This window comes from Schistocerca nitens, chromosome 3, assembly GCF_023898315.1.
Source record: "Schistocerca nitens isolate TAMUIC-IGC-003100 chromosome 3, iqSchNite1.1, whole genome shotgun sequence".
Classification (NCBI taxonomy): domain Eukaryota; kingdom Metazoa; phylum Arthropoda; class Insecta; order Orthoptera; family Acrididae; genus Schistocerca; species Schistocerca nitens.
Genome location: NC_064616.1, coordinates 488,023,738 through 488,037,619, shown reverse-complemented (window position 1 = coordinate 488,037,619; position 13,882 = coordinate 488,023,738). Strand labels below are relative to the sequence as shown.

The 13,882-nt window shown below is 40.5% G+C and overlaps 1 protein-coding gene across 1 annotated transcript in view; it reads right to left on the bottom strand.

The window, feature by feature from the left end:
* Positions 1 to 13,882, bottom strand: part of LOC126249636 (uncharacterized) — a 624,823-nt gene that overhangs the window by 449,387 nt on the left and 161,554 nt on the right. Inside the window, exon 2 of the mRNA XM_049951313.1 lies at positions 4,794 to 4,852. Within this exon, the coding sequence (XP_049807270.1) occupies positions 4,794 to 4,796 (3 nt within the window). The 5' untranslated portion in view covers positions 4,797 to 4,852. The remainder of the gene's footprint in view (positions 1 to 4,793; positions 4,853 to 13,882) is intronic.

Genomic DNA, 13,882 nt, shown 5'->3' with positions numbered 1-13,882 from the left:
GAGTTTTACCTACATCTGTATGATTATTCTGCAATTTGCAGTTCAGTGCCTGGCAGAGGGTTCACCGAGCCACCGTAAAGCTATTTCTCTACTGTTCCAGTCTCAAACAGCGCGGGAAAAACGAACACTAAAATCTTCCCGTGAGTGCACGGATTTCTCCTATTTTATTACAACGATCATTTTTCCCTATGTAGGTGGCCGTCAACAAAATATTTTCGCATTCAGAGGAGAAAGTTGGCGACTGAAATTTCACGATAAGATCCTGCCACAACGAGAAATGCCTTTCTTTTAATGACTGTCACCCACTTCGTGTGTCATATCTGTGATACTCTCTTTCCTGTTTCGCGGCACTGGAAAACGAGCTCCCCTTCTTTCAATTTTTTCGATGTCCTCCGTCAGTCCTATCTGATACGAAACCCACACCTCGCAGCAGTACTGCAGAAGACGATGGACGAGCGTAGCGTATATTGACGTATTAAGCACCTTCTTGCTTCCCACTGTTGAAGAGCAACTCTGGGATGGCGATTGCATCTTTCAACACGATAGAGCACCTGTTCATAATGCACGGCCTGTGGCGGAGTGGTTACACGGCAATAACATCCCTCTAATAGACTGGCCTGCACAGAGTCCTGACCTGAATCCTATAGAACACCTTTGGGATGTTTTGGAACGCTGACTTCGTGCCAGGCGTCACCAACCGACATCGATACCTCTCATCAGAGCAGCACTCCGTGAAGAATGGGCTGCCATTCCCCAAGAAACCTTACAGCACCTGATTGAACGTGTCTGCGAGAGTGGAACCTTTCATCAAGGCTAAGGGTGGGCCAACACCATATTGAATTCCAGCATTATCGATTAAGGGTGCCACGAACTTGTAAGTCATTTTCAGTCCGGTGTCCGGATACTGTTGATTACATAGTGTACATATTTCTCAAAATAGTCACCCTGCAAACGAACACATTTCTCCTAACGAGTGACCAGTTTGTTAATAAAGACACTGTACAATGTTTGACTTAGTTAGTGGAGTCTGCTTGCACCGTTTCATCACTATCAAAGTGAATTCCTCGAAGGTGTCCTTAAAGTTTTGGAAGCAGATGACAATCGGGTGGGACCAGCCGGGACTGTGTGGAGAATGATCGGTAAAAGTGAATCGAAGGCGTCGGATCTCCGCAGATGTAGCAGCGCTCGTGTGAGGTCTTAAATTGTCGTGCTGAAGGAGAGGATGCTCCATGTGTGGACGAACTCATCCAATTCCAAACTCGATTACAGCATTCTGCCGGCCGGAGTGGCCGAGCGGTTCTAGGCGCTACAGTCTGGAACCGCGCGACCGCTACGGTCGCAGGTTCGAATCCTGCCTCGGGCATGGATGTGTGTGATGTCCGTAGGTTAGTTAGGTTTAAGTAGTTCTAAGTTCTAGGGGACTGATGATCCTAGAAGTCCCATAGTGCTCAGAGCGATTTGAACAGCATGCTGTTTCCCACAGACCGACATACGAGTAGTTCATGTTATACGCTACAATTGTAGAGGCAAAGGGCTGCAAACATGTAGATATGAAGAATAAAGATGTTTAGTGTTCATAATGTTTGCTTTTATTTAAAAAGCTTTAAGAGTTTTCGCATAAAAAATTCCCTGGCATTATTTTTCAGCTTTCCAACGTATTTAATAGAATTCACAGCCTTTACATTTGTGTGATTCATCAAGTAACCGAAATTCGGCGGATTCCTTTTAGTATTCGTGTGGATTACTTCACACTTTTCATTATTTAGAGTCATTTGCCACTTTTCGCACCATACAGGTATCTTTCTTTTGCACAACTATTCAATATGAGAACAGTGACTTACTGCCTCTTCACTTTGATCAATGTGAAGACGAGAGACAATATGCAGTACGAACCGATAATACTGTACGATTTGTTTGCTCGTTAGTATTGGGCATTGTTACTGCGTTAGAGCCACCGTAGAATAATAACACTTTTTCGCCCAGTTTTGAACGAAATGTCACCTTCTCTGACTTGAATTCTGACTTAAAAACAGAAATACATCCCCCCACAACAAACCCTCACAGCGTGTAATATAGATTCATACACACCTTCCACATTCCCATTTTTAATAGGTTAGAATTCCAGGGTAACCTTGGGGAAGGGGATTCCTGTTACTATATGTAGCTCTAAGAGTGTGAAATGCAACTAATGCGTGACGTTTTTCGGTGAATTTGGTTCGGAACTATGGCAGAAACTGTACGCGAACGCACAGAATAACAACGTCTGAGAATTCCAGCCGGCCGGGGTGGCCGAGCGGTTCTAAGCGCTACAGTCTGGAACCGCTCGACCGCTACAGTCGCAGGTTCGAATCCTGCCTCGGGCATGTATGTTTGTGATGTCCTTAGGTTAGTTAGGTTTAAGTAGTTCTAAGTTCTAGGGGACTGATGACCTCAGAAGTTAAGTCCCATAGTGCTCAGAGCCATTTGAACCATTTTGAGAATTCCACAAACGTGCTATTCTCTTTGATGAGGTTTTGTTTTCCTGCAGACAGTGTCATCATCAGAGACCAAGCAGTTGCTCGCGTTTCGTAAAGAAGAGGAAGATTCTCATTGAAGAACCCTTCCTCACATTCTCCATTCCCTGAAATAATTCAGGAATACCACGGAAAATGGAAGCCCCTTTACAGAACAGAAGTGGAACCTTACATGGAAAGCAGCACACACACTACACCTACGGTCATTTTAGGCATCTCATGTGGCCCTTTTTGGGCTCAGGGTTTAAGCGACCTGAGCTATATTCTTCCTGGTGTTGTCCTAACCTTATCGCACGTGGACGAGGTAGTACCTTTATGAAAGGTACGAGAACCATATTAAGTGAGAACAAATAAAACTAGCGTGTTCTCTAGAAGCACATTAATTGTATATCTTCCAGTTAAACATGAAAGCCAGCTTGTCACAACAAAGAATACACAGAGTTAAGAAAAAATGGCATGTGGCACATTTCTCTAATGGAGTTCTGAAAAGTACCAGTACAAATTAAAAACGCTATAAAACATGAGATGGTCTAAAACCACCCCAAAATTACGGAGTCCAGACCACGTGTTCTTTGGACCTGAATAATTTTATATCATCTCCCAACGTGACGTGAAACTCCAACATTGGTCCAAAACTACATACCAGACATTAATACATTAACCCTATGCGACCAAAACTACATACCAGACATTAATACATTAACCCTAAGCGAAGGGCACGCCAGTGGAAATGGATATCTGCCTCTGTTGCGTCCGCAGCTCGTGGTCTAGTGGCTAGCGTTGCTGCCTCTGGATCACGGGGTCCCGGATTCGATTCCAGGCCGAGTTGGGGATTTTCTCTGCCCGGGGACTGAGTGTTTATGTTGTCCTCGTCATTTCATCATCATCATTTGTAGCAATGGCTAGATTGGACTGAGTAAAACACTGGACTGTGTAAAAATTGCAACTCTGTACGGGCGCTGATGACTGCGCAGTTGAGCGCCCTACAAACCAAACATCATCATCATCATCATCATCCCTCTGTTGCCCTGGTACATCCCAAGTCAATATACTCGTGAATGTAATTCCTGGTTGTTTGATTTAACAAATTTTAGAAAATTCAACTGAATAAAGATTGTATTTCAATACGAATGACTGGAAACAACAAAATGTATCAACTACTGGTGAATCTTCCGGGCTGCGTGGTCGTGGTCGACGCGGCATTTCGTTCAGAGCGGATCTGGGCTTTTTCAAATGTGCCTCTGGTTCCGTTGAGTCGGACGTCGGACAGCGCTATAAGTGCCCTGATAAGTGAATATAATCGTCAGGGATAATTCTTGTTAGAGATAAGACTTAATATCGAACTGTCGTCTTTCAAAGATAAAACTTAGCTATCGATTCTGTAGAGCTAATGTCGATTTATCAGTAAGTTTCGTGTCTTCTTCTCTGTTAAAATTGTTCTCATTTTCATATATTTCTATCTATTCGCTATTTAGCCGTAGATTATAGTAAGTCATTGTAGATAAAATTTTGGTTCCTGAAAACTTCACTACATGTTTTCTTGACTGAAAAGTTTCATGGACCACGGCCGTACAACCCGGGAGATTCATCAGAGTCTAAGACACCTTCACTTTATGAACATGAATCAGGACTCTGTGATACATGCCAGGCCACACAAATATAGGGCTATGTATTCTAGCTGCTGCCGACTCCATCGGCACACATACACACACACACACACACACACACACACACACACACACACACCACAGTATACAAGCCGCTAACGGCCGGAAGCCCAGCGGCCAAATATCGTTGTGCACCCACGAACGAGTCTCTCGCCAAAGAAAGTAGAACCCCGATGATATAGCAGCCACGAACTTAGAGAAGTCATCGAGATTCAATTCGTGCGTGAATAGAGGGATGTGAGTGGTGATTAAATGAGGGTAGATAAAATAGATTCCTTTTCACACGTCGTATTTGCGAGTCCTGTAATTTCGGGATTCTGCTAACTCTCCTACTACTGAAACCATGAAGTGCAAATACATGTTACAGGGTGGAATGGACATCAAACAGCACTAACCTTGGATAATTAATCTAAGATCAGAGCCAAAATTCGATTTGTGTCTTAGCATTGTGCCACATTTTTATAACACATGCAACTTATTAAGCATAAGCTCCAATATTAATGCTGACGAATTTATTCTAAACTATAAATATACTTTATCGACATCCTTAATTCTTTACTTCAATACCTCCTATTGTAATAATAGTAGTGATCGTTTGAGTACGTCAACTTACCATCAAATATATTATCACAGGGAGTATCTTCGTCGTAGTTGCCAAACGGAGAGCTGAATCTGTAACAATGCAGGCATTAATATTAGAAAATGAAACTTAAAGGAAAACAGAATAGTCGCTGTCATCAGATAGCAACTAGATAATTCATTCTCACAGAAAATTTAGATAGCTTAAAAAAGCAGACTCAGTGGTTAAACAGTTGTGCAATCAATCATAGCAGCTGTACGAAAATCGCCAATAAAAGAAACTTACGAATATTAGCATTTAATGTCCAGTCAATGACGAGATTATTAGAGGTTCAAACAAGTTCAGCCAGGAACAATCCTTTAAGCGATTTAGGAATTCACGATAAACCCATACCTTGACGACTTAACTGCGATTTCAATCCTGCTCCTCCTGAGTGGGAGCCACCTATGTACGGTTAGCTTATTCACCACAATTTTACAGGATTGAGTAATGTGGTAGAAGAGATGTTTGTCTGTTGGTAAAATTTAGAGAGCCCTGAAACATCCTATGCCTATCTGAGTACCACGTACCCACAGTATCATATGTAAAAGATTGCATTCTAGCGTCTTACTCGTATAGGCTTCCCACGCCCGGGTTCCCGGGTTCGATTCCCGGCGGGGTCAGGGATTTTCTCTGCCTCGTGATGGCTGGGTGTTGTGTGCTGTCCTTAGGTTAGTTAGGTTTAAGTAGTTCTAAGTTCTAGGGGACTTATGACCACAGCAGTTGAGTCCCATAGTGCTCAGAGCCATTTGAACCATTTACTCGTATAGAACTAAAATGTGAAAAGGAGGAGTTGATACGTACATCAAGACACAACACCGATTCAAAAACATTGAAAGAAGTAGATTTTGTAGTAATCAATACACAGCAGCGAGTGATTGTGAATTAATACTGAATAATAGTTCGCTTTTTATTGTGATTGTATGTAGCTTCCGAACGCGAAGTTTTGAACTGTTTAAGAGGACTATAGCTTCCCTACTACGCTATCTGTTAGACACCAGAAAGCAGTTAGTCTGTGGTGACTTGAATGCAGTTCTTCTTAAAGATTCCGACTGGAAAAATGACCTGTTAACCTTATTTTGGTCCTACAATTTGACCTCAACAATAAAATTTCCTACTTGGGTGGATGAAAACATTGGATCCCAGTTGATAATGTTTTATCTGATGAGCCTCAGAACAAAAAAAAAAACTCAGTAACAAATTCTCTCTCTGATCATGATGCACAGGTAGGGTAAATGAGACAGTATCTTACATATTACATACTTCTCAGTGGAAATCAGGAGGAAGAATTAATGATTCCAAGAAAAACATTTTTAAGAATAGTTCACAAGATATGGCCTAAGACGTTATTCACTATGAGTGAAACATTAAACGCAAATTTAATCTATTCTGTTATAAATTCATACCATCATTTGAAAATAGTTTTCCACGTAAGCTAATCAGGAAGGACATTCGAAAGCCATGTAAAGAAAACTTGGTTCAGTAGGGGGATTAAAGTATCTTGTGAAAAGTAAAGAGAAATGTATCTGATGGCAAGAACATGTAAAGGTCCTCAAGTAGTTGTACGCTACACTACTCAAAATTAATCAGAAAAGTATTAATAAATCGAGAAACATCGTTAGTATGTCAGTTATCAGTAATTGGCGTAAGAGACTTAAGGCTACATGGATTGTAGTAAAACAAGAGACAGGACAACAAGCTATGGAACTGGATAACATCACTGTTAATTTAAATGGCTGGGCTATAAACGATCACTCACAGCTAGCATATATGTTTAACAATCATTTCTTAAGTGTATTAGAACTACAGGGACAAACAGTTCAAAAGAAAAATCAGAAGAGCATGTTGAACATGCAACTTACATAAAATTCAATCATATGGATGTCTCACGCATTTCTCATCCTGAAATTAACGAAATTACATATTTTCTCAAAAATTAAAAGCTCATCTGGATTTTTAATGGAGTTTACAACAGAGCACTAAAGACTTGTTTCCATTCACAAACACTGCCTTTTATGAAATATATAGTGTATCAATAACGCAGGGTGTTTTTCCAGAGACTGAAATATTCCGTTGTCAAACCACTATATAAGATAGATGATAGATATCAATAACTACCCACCCATTTCACTACTGACAACGTATACTCACCAGATTTGACAAGCACAAAATAACAAATTAACACCAGCTGATATTTTCTGCGATCTGTCAAGGCATTTGACTTCATGAATGTCAACATTCTCCTGGATAAACCGAACTTTTATGGAACTGATTGTAATAGCAAACCAGTGGATAATATCATATCTAACTGAAATAACGCAGAAAGTTATACTTAGTAATTCAGTCAATGTAAGCGGGCGAGAGTCTTATGACTGGGGAGAAATCATTTAGGGATTCCACAAGGCTCGATCTTAGTTCCACTACTCCTTCTCATATATGTAAATGACTTTCTGTCTAACATACAGTAAACAAAATTAGTTCTTTTTGAGAATGATACTAGTGCTGTAATCAATCCAAAAAAAAAACAGCTAGCCATAGAAGAAACGGTAAATAATGTTCTTGAAAGTATTAGTGAGTGGCTTTCTGTGATGGTCTCACTCTCAATTTTTGAAAAAGACGATACTTCTTTGTGTCAGCATGATAATGCACATTTTTTATAAAGCAACATGTGTGAGACAATTTTTGGACACTAACATTGCTGAAACGAACTGGCGTGCCCAGAGTCGCGACATGAACCAATGGAACACCTTCGAGATGATTTAGAATGTAGACTTCGCTCGATATCCTAGCATCCAACATCACTACCTTCCTTGACTTATGTTCCTGACGAAGTATCGGCTCCCAAACCTCCACAGACATTCAGGTGCCTCGCTGAAAGAATCTCCAGAAGAGTTCAATCCGTCATAAAGGCAACATAAAAGCGACGCACCCCAACTGATGGCCACTAATATGTTGGATACTTTTGATCAGATAGTGTTATTGAGACCTTTATCAGATCGGACAAAGATGGGGCTTCAACAGTATTCAACGACAAGTAACACCATTGATCTCAGGCTTGTTTGAATAGTGAGAGAGTCTAACAAGAATGCTGGCAAATCCCTCATAGGATCCGCTTGAATATTAACGCCTTATATGTCGCGAAAATTTATTTTGACCATTTCAAGAGCTGATTTTTCAGGGAAGATTATACGAATAGTCATCATCATCCTACCTATCGTTACTGTGAAAAGATAGAAATAAATTAAATTACAATGATAGTAGTTCGCAGAGAGGTGTATAAGTAGTCACTCTTTCCACAATGCATCCCTTTATAGTGATTCGAAGAATATAGATGTAGACAGCAGAATCTATTGTACAACATAAGCCAATGATAGTAATAAAACGTCATAAACTTGTCAGAAAGTGCTTCTGGAAGTGCCTTGAGAACCATGCAATCTTTCGTGGAAGATTAGTCGAATACTTATCAACACTATGGTCCTGCTGAAAATCTTTATTGCTTCGAACAAGTCTTACAGGGCACAAAGTAAAGGATTTATTGTGTCTATTATTATTGTATGAGACTTCTCCTTTGTTTGAAGATCACAAACGTGTACAGGCACCACAGCACAACCGTCGGATCCTGGCAATGATGTCCCCCGTAACAATGAATCTTCCATATTTGGATTTCTCACAGGATGAAACTGATCATCCGAAATACAAATAGCTACGTACAGTTTCGTGCATTTAATCACTTTTCATCCAGCATATTTGAAAAATCATTGCTTAAACTATAGACCGCAAGGAAGAGCTCTACTGATAGAAGTCAGTTGACGCCATTTATTTCCGACATGATGATACTACAGAATATACATATGTCCAGAGTTTCTTCTATTTACGTTAAGCTGTCGAGGAACTATCATAAAAGTGAGAAAGTTGTTTGTATCTCCCTGTATTTAATGTAACTATTCAAATCATGTACATCAAAGCGACATGGAAAATCGACCAGAAATACCAGAAAAGACCATCCATGCCATGTCATAGACACATCGTCAAAAAGAAATGATGTTTGACACTTTATTGCAGAGACAATCTTTTGCAGAGACTTCTTGCCTGCAGAAAAATTAATTTTATAGGTTATACAGTTATCAAGGAAATAAAATTGAAAGCAGCAATAAAGTGTGGATTACCGACACAAAATGACGTAGGTTGATTTTCCTCAAGGTGGAAATCAACTCGTTTTCTTTTGTCTTGAATACAATACGTACCACGACAGGTAACTCAGTCGGGAGAGGCGCGATTAAGGGTGCCCATCCTGTTCGTGAGATTCACGACAGATTTGGAATCGCACTGTCAACAATGAGTGATTTAACGATGAAAATAACGGCTGAACATTAGGAGTACTCTGTATCAGCTAAGAATGGCAAGTATATCGACACCAATTTGTTCAACATGTGTGTATGCCACACAGGATTCCGTTCCTCCTCCCTGCAGCTGCCTCTAAAAGACTGACGCACACTCCGAGAACATACCTCAAACAGGTTTCTAGTAGAATATATTCACCAGCAGTACATTGTGTGGTTTTTAAGTTGCGCTGGCCGTAGTGGCCGAGCGGTTCTAGGCGCTACAGTCTGGAACAGCGTGACCGCTACGGTCGCAGGTTCGAATCCTGCCTCGGGCATGGATGTGTGTGATGTCCTTAGGTTAGTTAGGTTTAAGTAGTTCTAAGTTCTAGGGGACTGATGACCTCAGCAGTTAAGTCCCATAGTGCTCAGAGCCATTTGAATCATTTTCTTTTTTAAAGTTGCTGTACATATATGAAGCGGATTATCAGTCTTCTGACTTATTTGATGCGGCCCACAGCGACTCTCTCTCCCGTGTCGATCTAATCATCAGAGAGGTATTTAGACTCAACGTTCTGAACTGTTTGTTGGATATAATCCATCTTCCCTAATAATTCAAAACATGTCCAATCATTATATCACTTCTTATAATCATTGTTTTCCACGTATCTCTTTCATCGTCGATTTCGCGGTGAACGTCCTTCTTTCTTATCTTTTGAGCCTACTTAATTTTCAGCGCCCTTCTACAGTACCACATCTCAAACGATTCGAATCTCCTTTTCCTGGTTTTCCAACGGTCTGTGGTTCACGTCCATGTAGTGCTGTGACCCAGACGTACATTCTCAAACTGCTTCCTCATGTTAAGGCCTACGATTGATATTATGAGACTTGTTTAGCGAGTAATGATCACTGTGCGTGTGCTAGTCAGTTTCCCATATCCTCTTACTTCGTCCGTCATGTGTTGTTTCGCGCCCTTCACATGTTCCACTACGTAGGCTCCAAGTTAATCAATTCCTAGTCTCATTTCTGTTGTGCCTCATATTTTCTTCTTTCTTTTGGTTTACTGTCACCACATACTCAGTGCTTCAGTCCATTAAACAAGTCCTATAATTGTTCTCTACTTTCACTGTGGGTACCCATATCATCAACGCATCTCATCACTGATATTTTTCACCCTGAGTTTTAATCTCTCTCCTGAACCTTTCTTTTATTACCGTCATCTCTTCTTCGCTGAACTTACTGAACAGCTTGGGAGGAAGACACCGCCGTTCACTTAAAGCCCTTTTTAATACGAGCAGTCCCCTCTTGCTTTTCCATTCTTATTGTTTCCTCTCGGTTCTTGAACATAAGGTACATTAACCGTCTTGAAATTACGGCTTATGCCTATTTTCCTGGAAATTTCAAATGTTTTACACCACTTTGCATTGTCAAACACGTTTTCTAGGTCCTCAAATCGTATGAAAATGTCTTGATTTTCATTAAACTTTGACTCCATTATCAAGCCCAACATCAGGACTGTCTCTCTGATGGGTGTATCTTTCCAGGGGCCAAAGTTACCGTCATGTAACAGATCCTTAGTTTTCGTCTCCATATCAGGTATTTTATTTCTGCTTCCACCAGCTTCTAACTGATTGCGGGGTATTTTTGGCATTTATCTGCCTCTGCGATCGTCAGAACTGATGATATCTTTATCTAAAGTCCGATGGTATGTCTCCAGCCTCATAGTGTCTACACACTAGCTAGAATAATTGTTTGGTTGCCGCTTCCCCCAGTGTTTCAGGAATTCCGAAGGAATGTTATCTGTTCTTTATGATTTGTTTCATCGTAAGTCTTCCAAAGCTCCGTCAAATTCTGACTCTAATACTATCTTCCCACCGAGCGAGGTGGCGCAGTGGTAAGACACTGGACTCGCATTCGGGAGGACGACGGTTCAATCCCGCGTCCGGCCATCCTGATTTAGGTTTTCCGTGATTTCCCTAAATCACTCCAGGCAAATGCCGGGATGGTTCCTCTGAAAGGGCACGGCCGACTTCCTTCCCCATCCTTCCCTAATCCGATGAGACCGATGACCACGCTGTCTGGTCTCCTTCCCCAAAAACCAACCAACCTACTATCTTCCAAATCATCTCTTCTTCTACCACGTCAGAACATTCCTTCCCTTGCAGCTATGGGCTAGTATCGCTGACGTCTATCTGTTATATAAATTATGGAACATGTTTTATGCTCAAGTATTACGACGTTTCTGGAAAACGAAAAACTCCTCTACAATAATCAAGAAGGTTGCTGCGAACAGAGGTCTTACGAAACTCAGGTCCCACTGTTTGTCCATGACATCCAGAACGCCGTAGACGTCAGCGCTAAGTTTGATACCTGTTCCAAGACTTCAGGAAGGCATTTGAGTCAGTTCCGAACTGCTGTCAAACGAAAAAACGTACGAGCTTACAGAGTATTGGACCAGATTTTTTACTGGATCCAGGACTTCCTCGCAGATACAGTTCAACACGTCGCTTTTAGTGGAGCAAAATCGACAGATCTAAAGGTAATTTCAGGAGTATTCAAAAGAAATATGGCAGGACGTTACTGTTTACAATGTACATAAATAACCTAGTGCATAGCGTCGGAAGTTCCATGAGGCTGTTTGCTGAGGATGGGGTTGTCTATAAAAATGTAGGAACGCGAGATAAATGTGGCGAACTGCAGGAAGACATGCTGTGCATTGGTGAAAGGTGCGGAGACTGGCAGTTGCCCCTGAACGTAAATGAATGTAACATATTGCGTTTAAATAGGCGAATAAATCCACTGCTGTACAATTAAAATTTCGGTGACAAATTAATGGAAACAGTAACTACCATAAAATACCTAGAAGTAACTATCCGTTGCAATAGAAAGAGGAATGACCACATAAAGCAAATAATAGGAAAAGCAGATGCCAGTTAGAGATTCATCACAAGAATCTTATGGAAATGTTATTCATCCACGTAAAAAGTGGCTTATACAACAGTTGTTCGACCGATTCTTGAGTATCGCTTATCAGTGTGGCAACCTTACTAAGATGGATTAATAAAAGAAACAGACAAGACAGGACGGAGCGCGGCGCCAGAGCATTGCGGAGATGCACAACAAACTCCAGTGACAGACGATACAAGAGAGGCGTTGTGCATCACGGAGAGGTTTATCATTGAAATTCCGAGAGAGTAACTTCCAGCAAGAGTTGGGCAACACATTACTTCCTCAAACAAAAGTTACGTGATATGACCACAACAAGAGCATGCGAGAAATTAGTTCTAATACGGATGTACACAGACATTCATTCTCCCTATGCACCATTCGCGAATGGAAAAGGGAAGGGGGATCAGGCAGTGGTACCAGCAGTATCCCCTCCCTACACAGTAACGTGGCTTGCGGAGTATAGAGGTAGAGGTAGAGGTAGAGGTAGAGGTAGAGGCCTTCAGCATGCTGTTTCCATACACCTGCTCTCACCTCTAGGTTTAAAAGCGAAATTTCCTTTTTAGTCTGTGTTGCTGCCATTTCTTTTAATTTCACCGAAAGTTATGTTGGCTTTTTTATGTGCTGAGTGATTAATAGAGCCAGGATTTCAAGTTTTTAACGTTATAGAACTTAAAATCGCACTAAAAGGCCTACATGTGCCTAAAGAGGACTTTCATGGGAAAAGTAGGGCTAAAAAGCAGTTTTATAAAAAACAGTTTTTAAAGAGATTTCCTGAATTAACAAGGAACATAAATGACGCGGATTTACAGATTTTATGAAAATATATAATAAATAAATATATATATACATTGCACTGAAATCAAGAATGTATACGGTCGCCTGTCTTTATAACTCTATTAGCGTACCCGGTAATGCTTCGCAAATGCTAAATATGTATAGGAATTGGATATACGTCCTGATCTCCTCCTCTCTCTCCTCTCTCTGTCCATCTCCTCCACTCCCCCTGTCCTTTTTCTCTCACTCCCTCTCGCTGACTTTGGGTATTGTTTATTGTGGTAGACAACGAAACCTTGATTTGTAATTGTAGTCGCTTAAAATAAATGGGTAAATCATTGGGGATAATTGATTACGGGGTATGAGAGACCTCTCCTGAAATATATCTGTGAGAACAGTAGCTTCAATGACAGTATTTCGCATAATTTTAATTCAGATTCTGCAGTGATATTCCAGTCATAAGCCGATAAGCCATAAATACAACTTTCCTGTTTACTGTTAAGACCGACTGTGAGGAAGAAAATAAAATACCACATAGTTGTGTATACAATTACTGTGTAAAATTATATACAAAGAGAAATAATATATATTAATATATATGGGAGAAACAATTTGTCTAATGGTTTAAATTCCCTGCTACTTTACTCTACACTGACTGCAAGAAACAAAACGAAACCCCACATTCTCATAGCAGAGCATTTTCTTTCTCATAATCGCTTTTAACAGAACACCTGTACATTTTTGTTTATAAAAATGTAATGTCTGTGTTACCCTGAATGTTTATTAGTGAAAAAAGTGTAAAAAAAGTGAAGTAAATCGATCAAGAACTTTTCGAGATTCTGGGTAACAACGTTATACGTCGACTTGTCTTTATGTAGTATAGTCGATTTTAAATATATATTTATACACCACATATATTTAAAAATATGTAGCATGTGTCCGTCCGTAGGTTTATTAGAGTGTCGTATGAAAATCTGAAGTACATGGGTCAAGAATTTTGGGAGATTTTGCTAACAACATTGCAGGACCCGTGTTCAATGC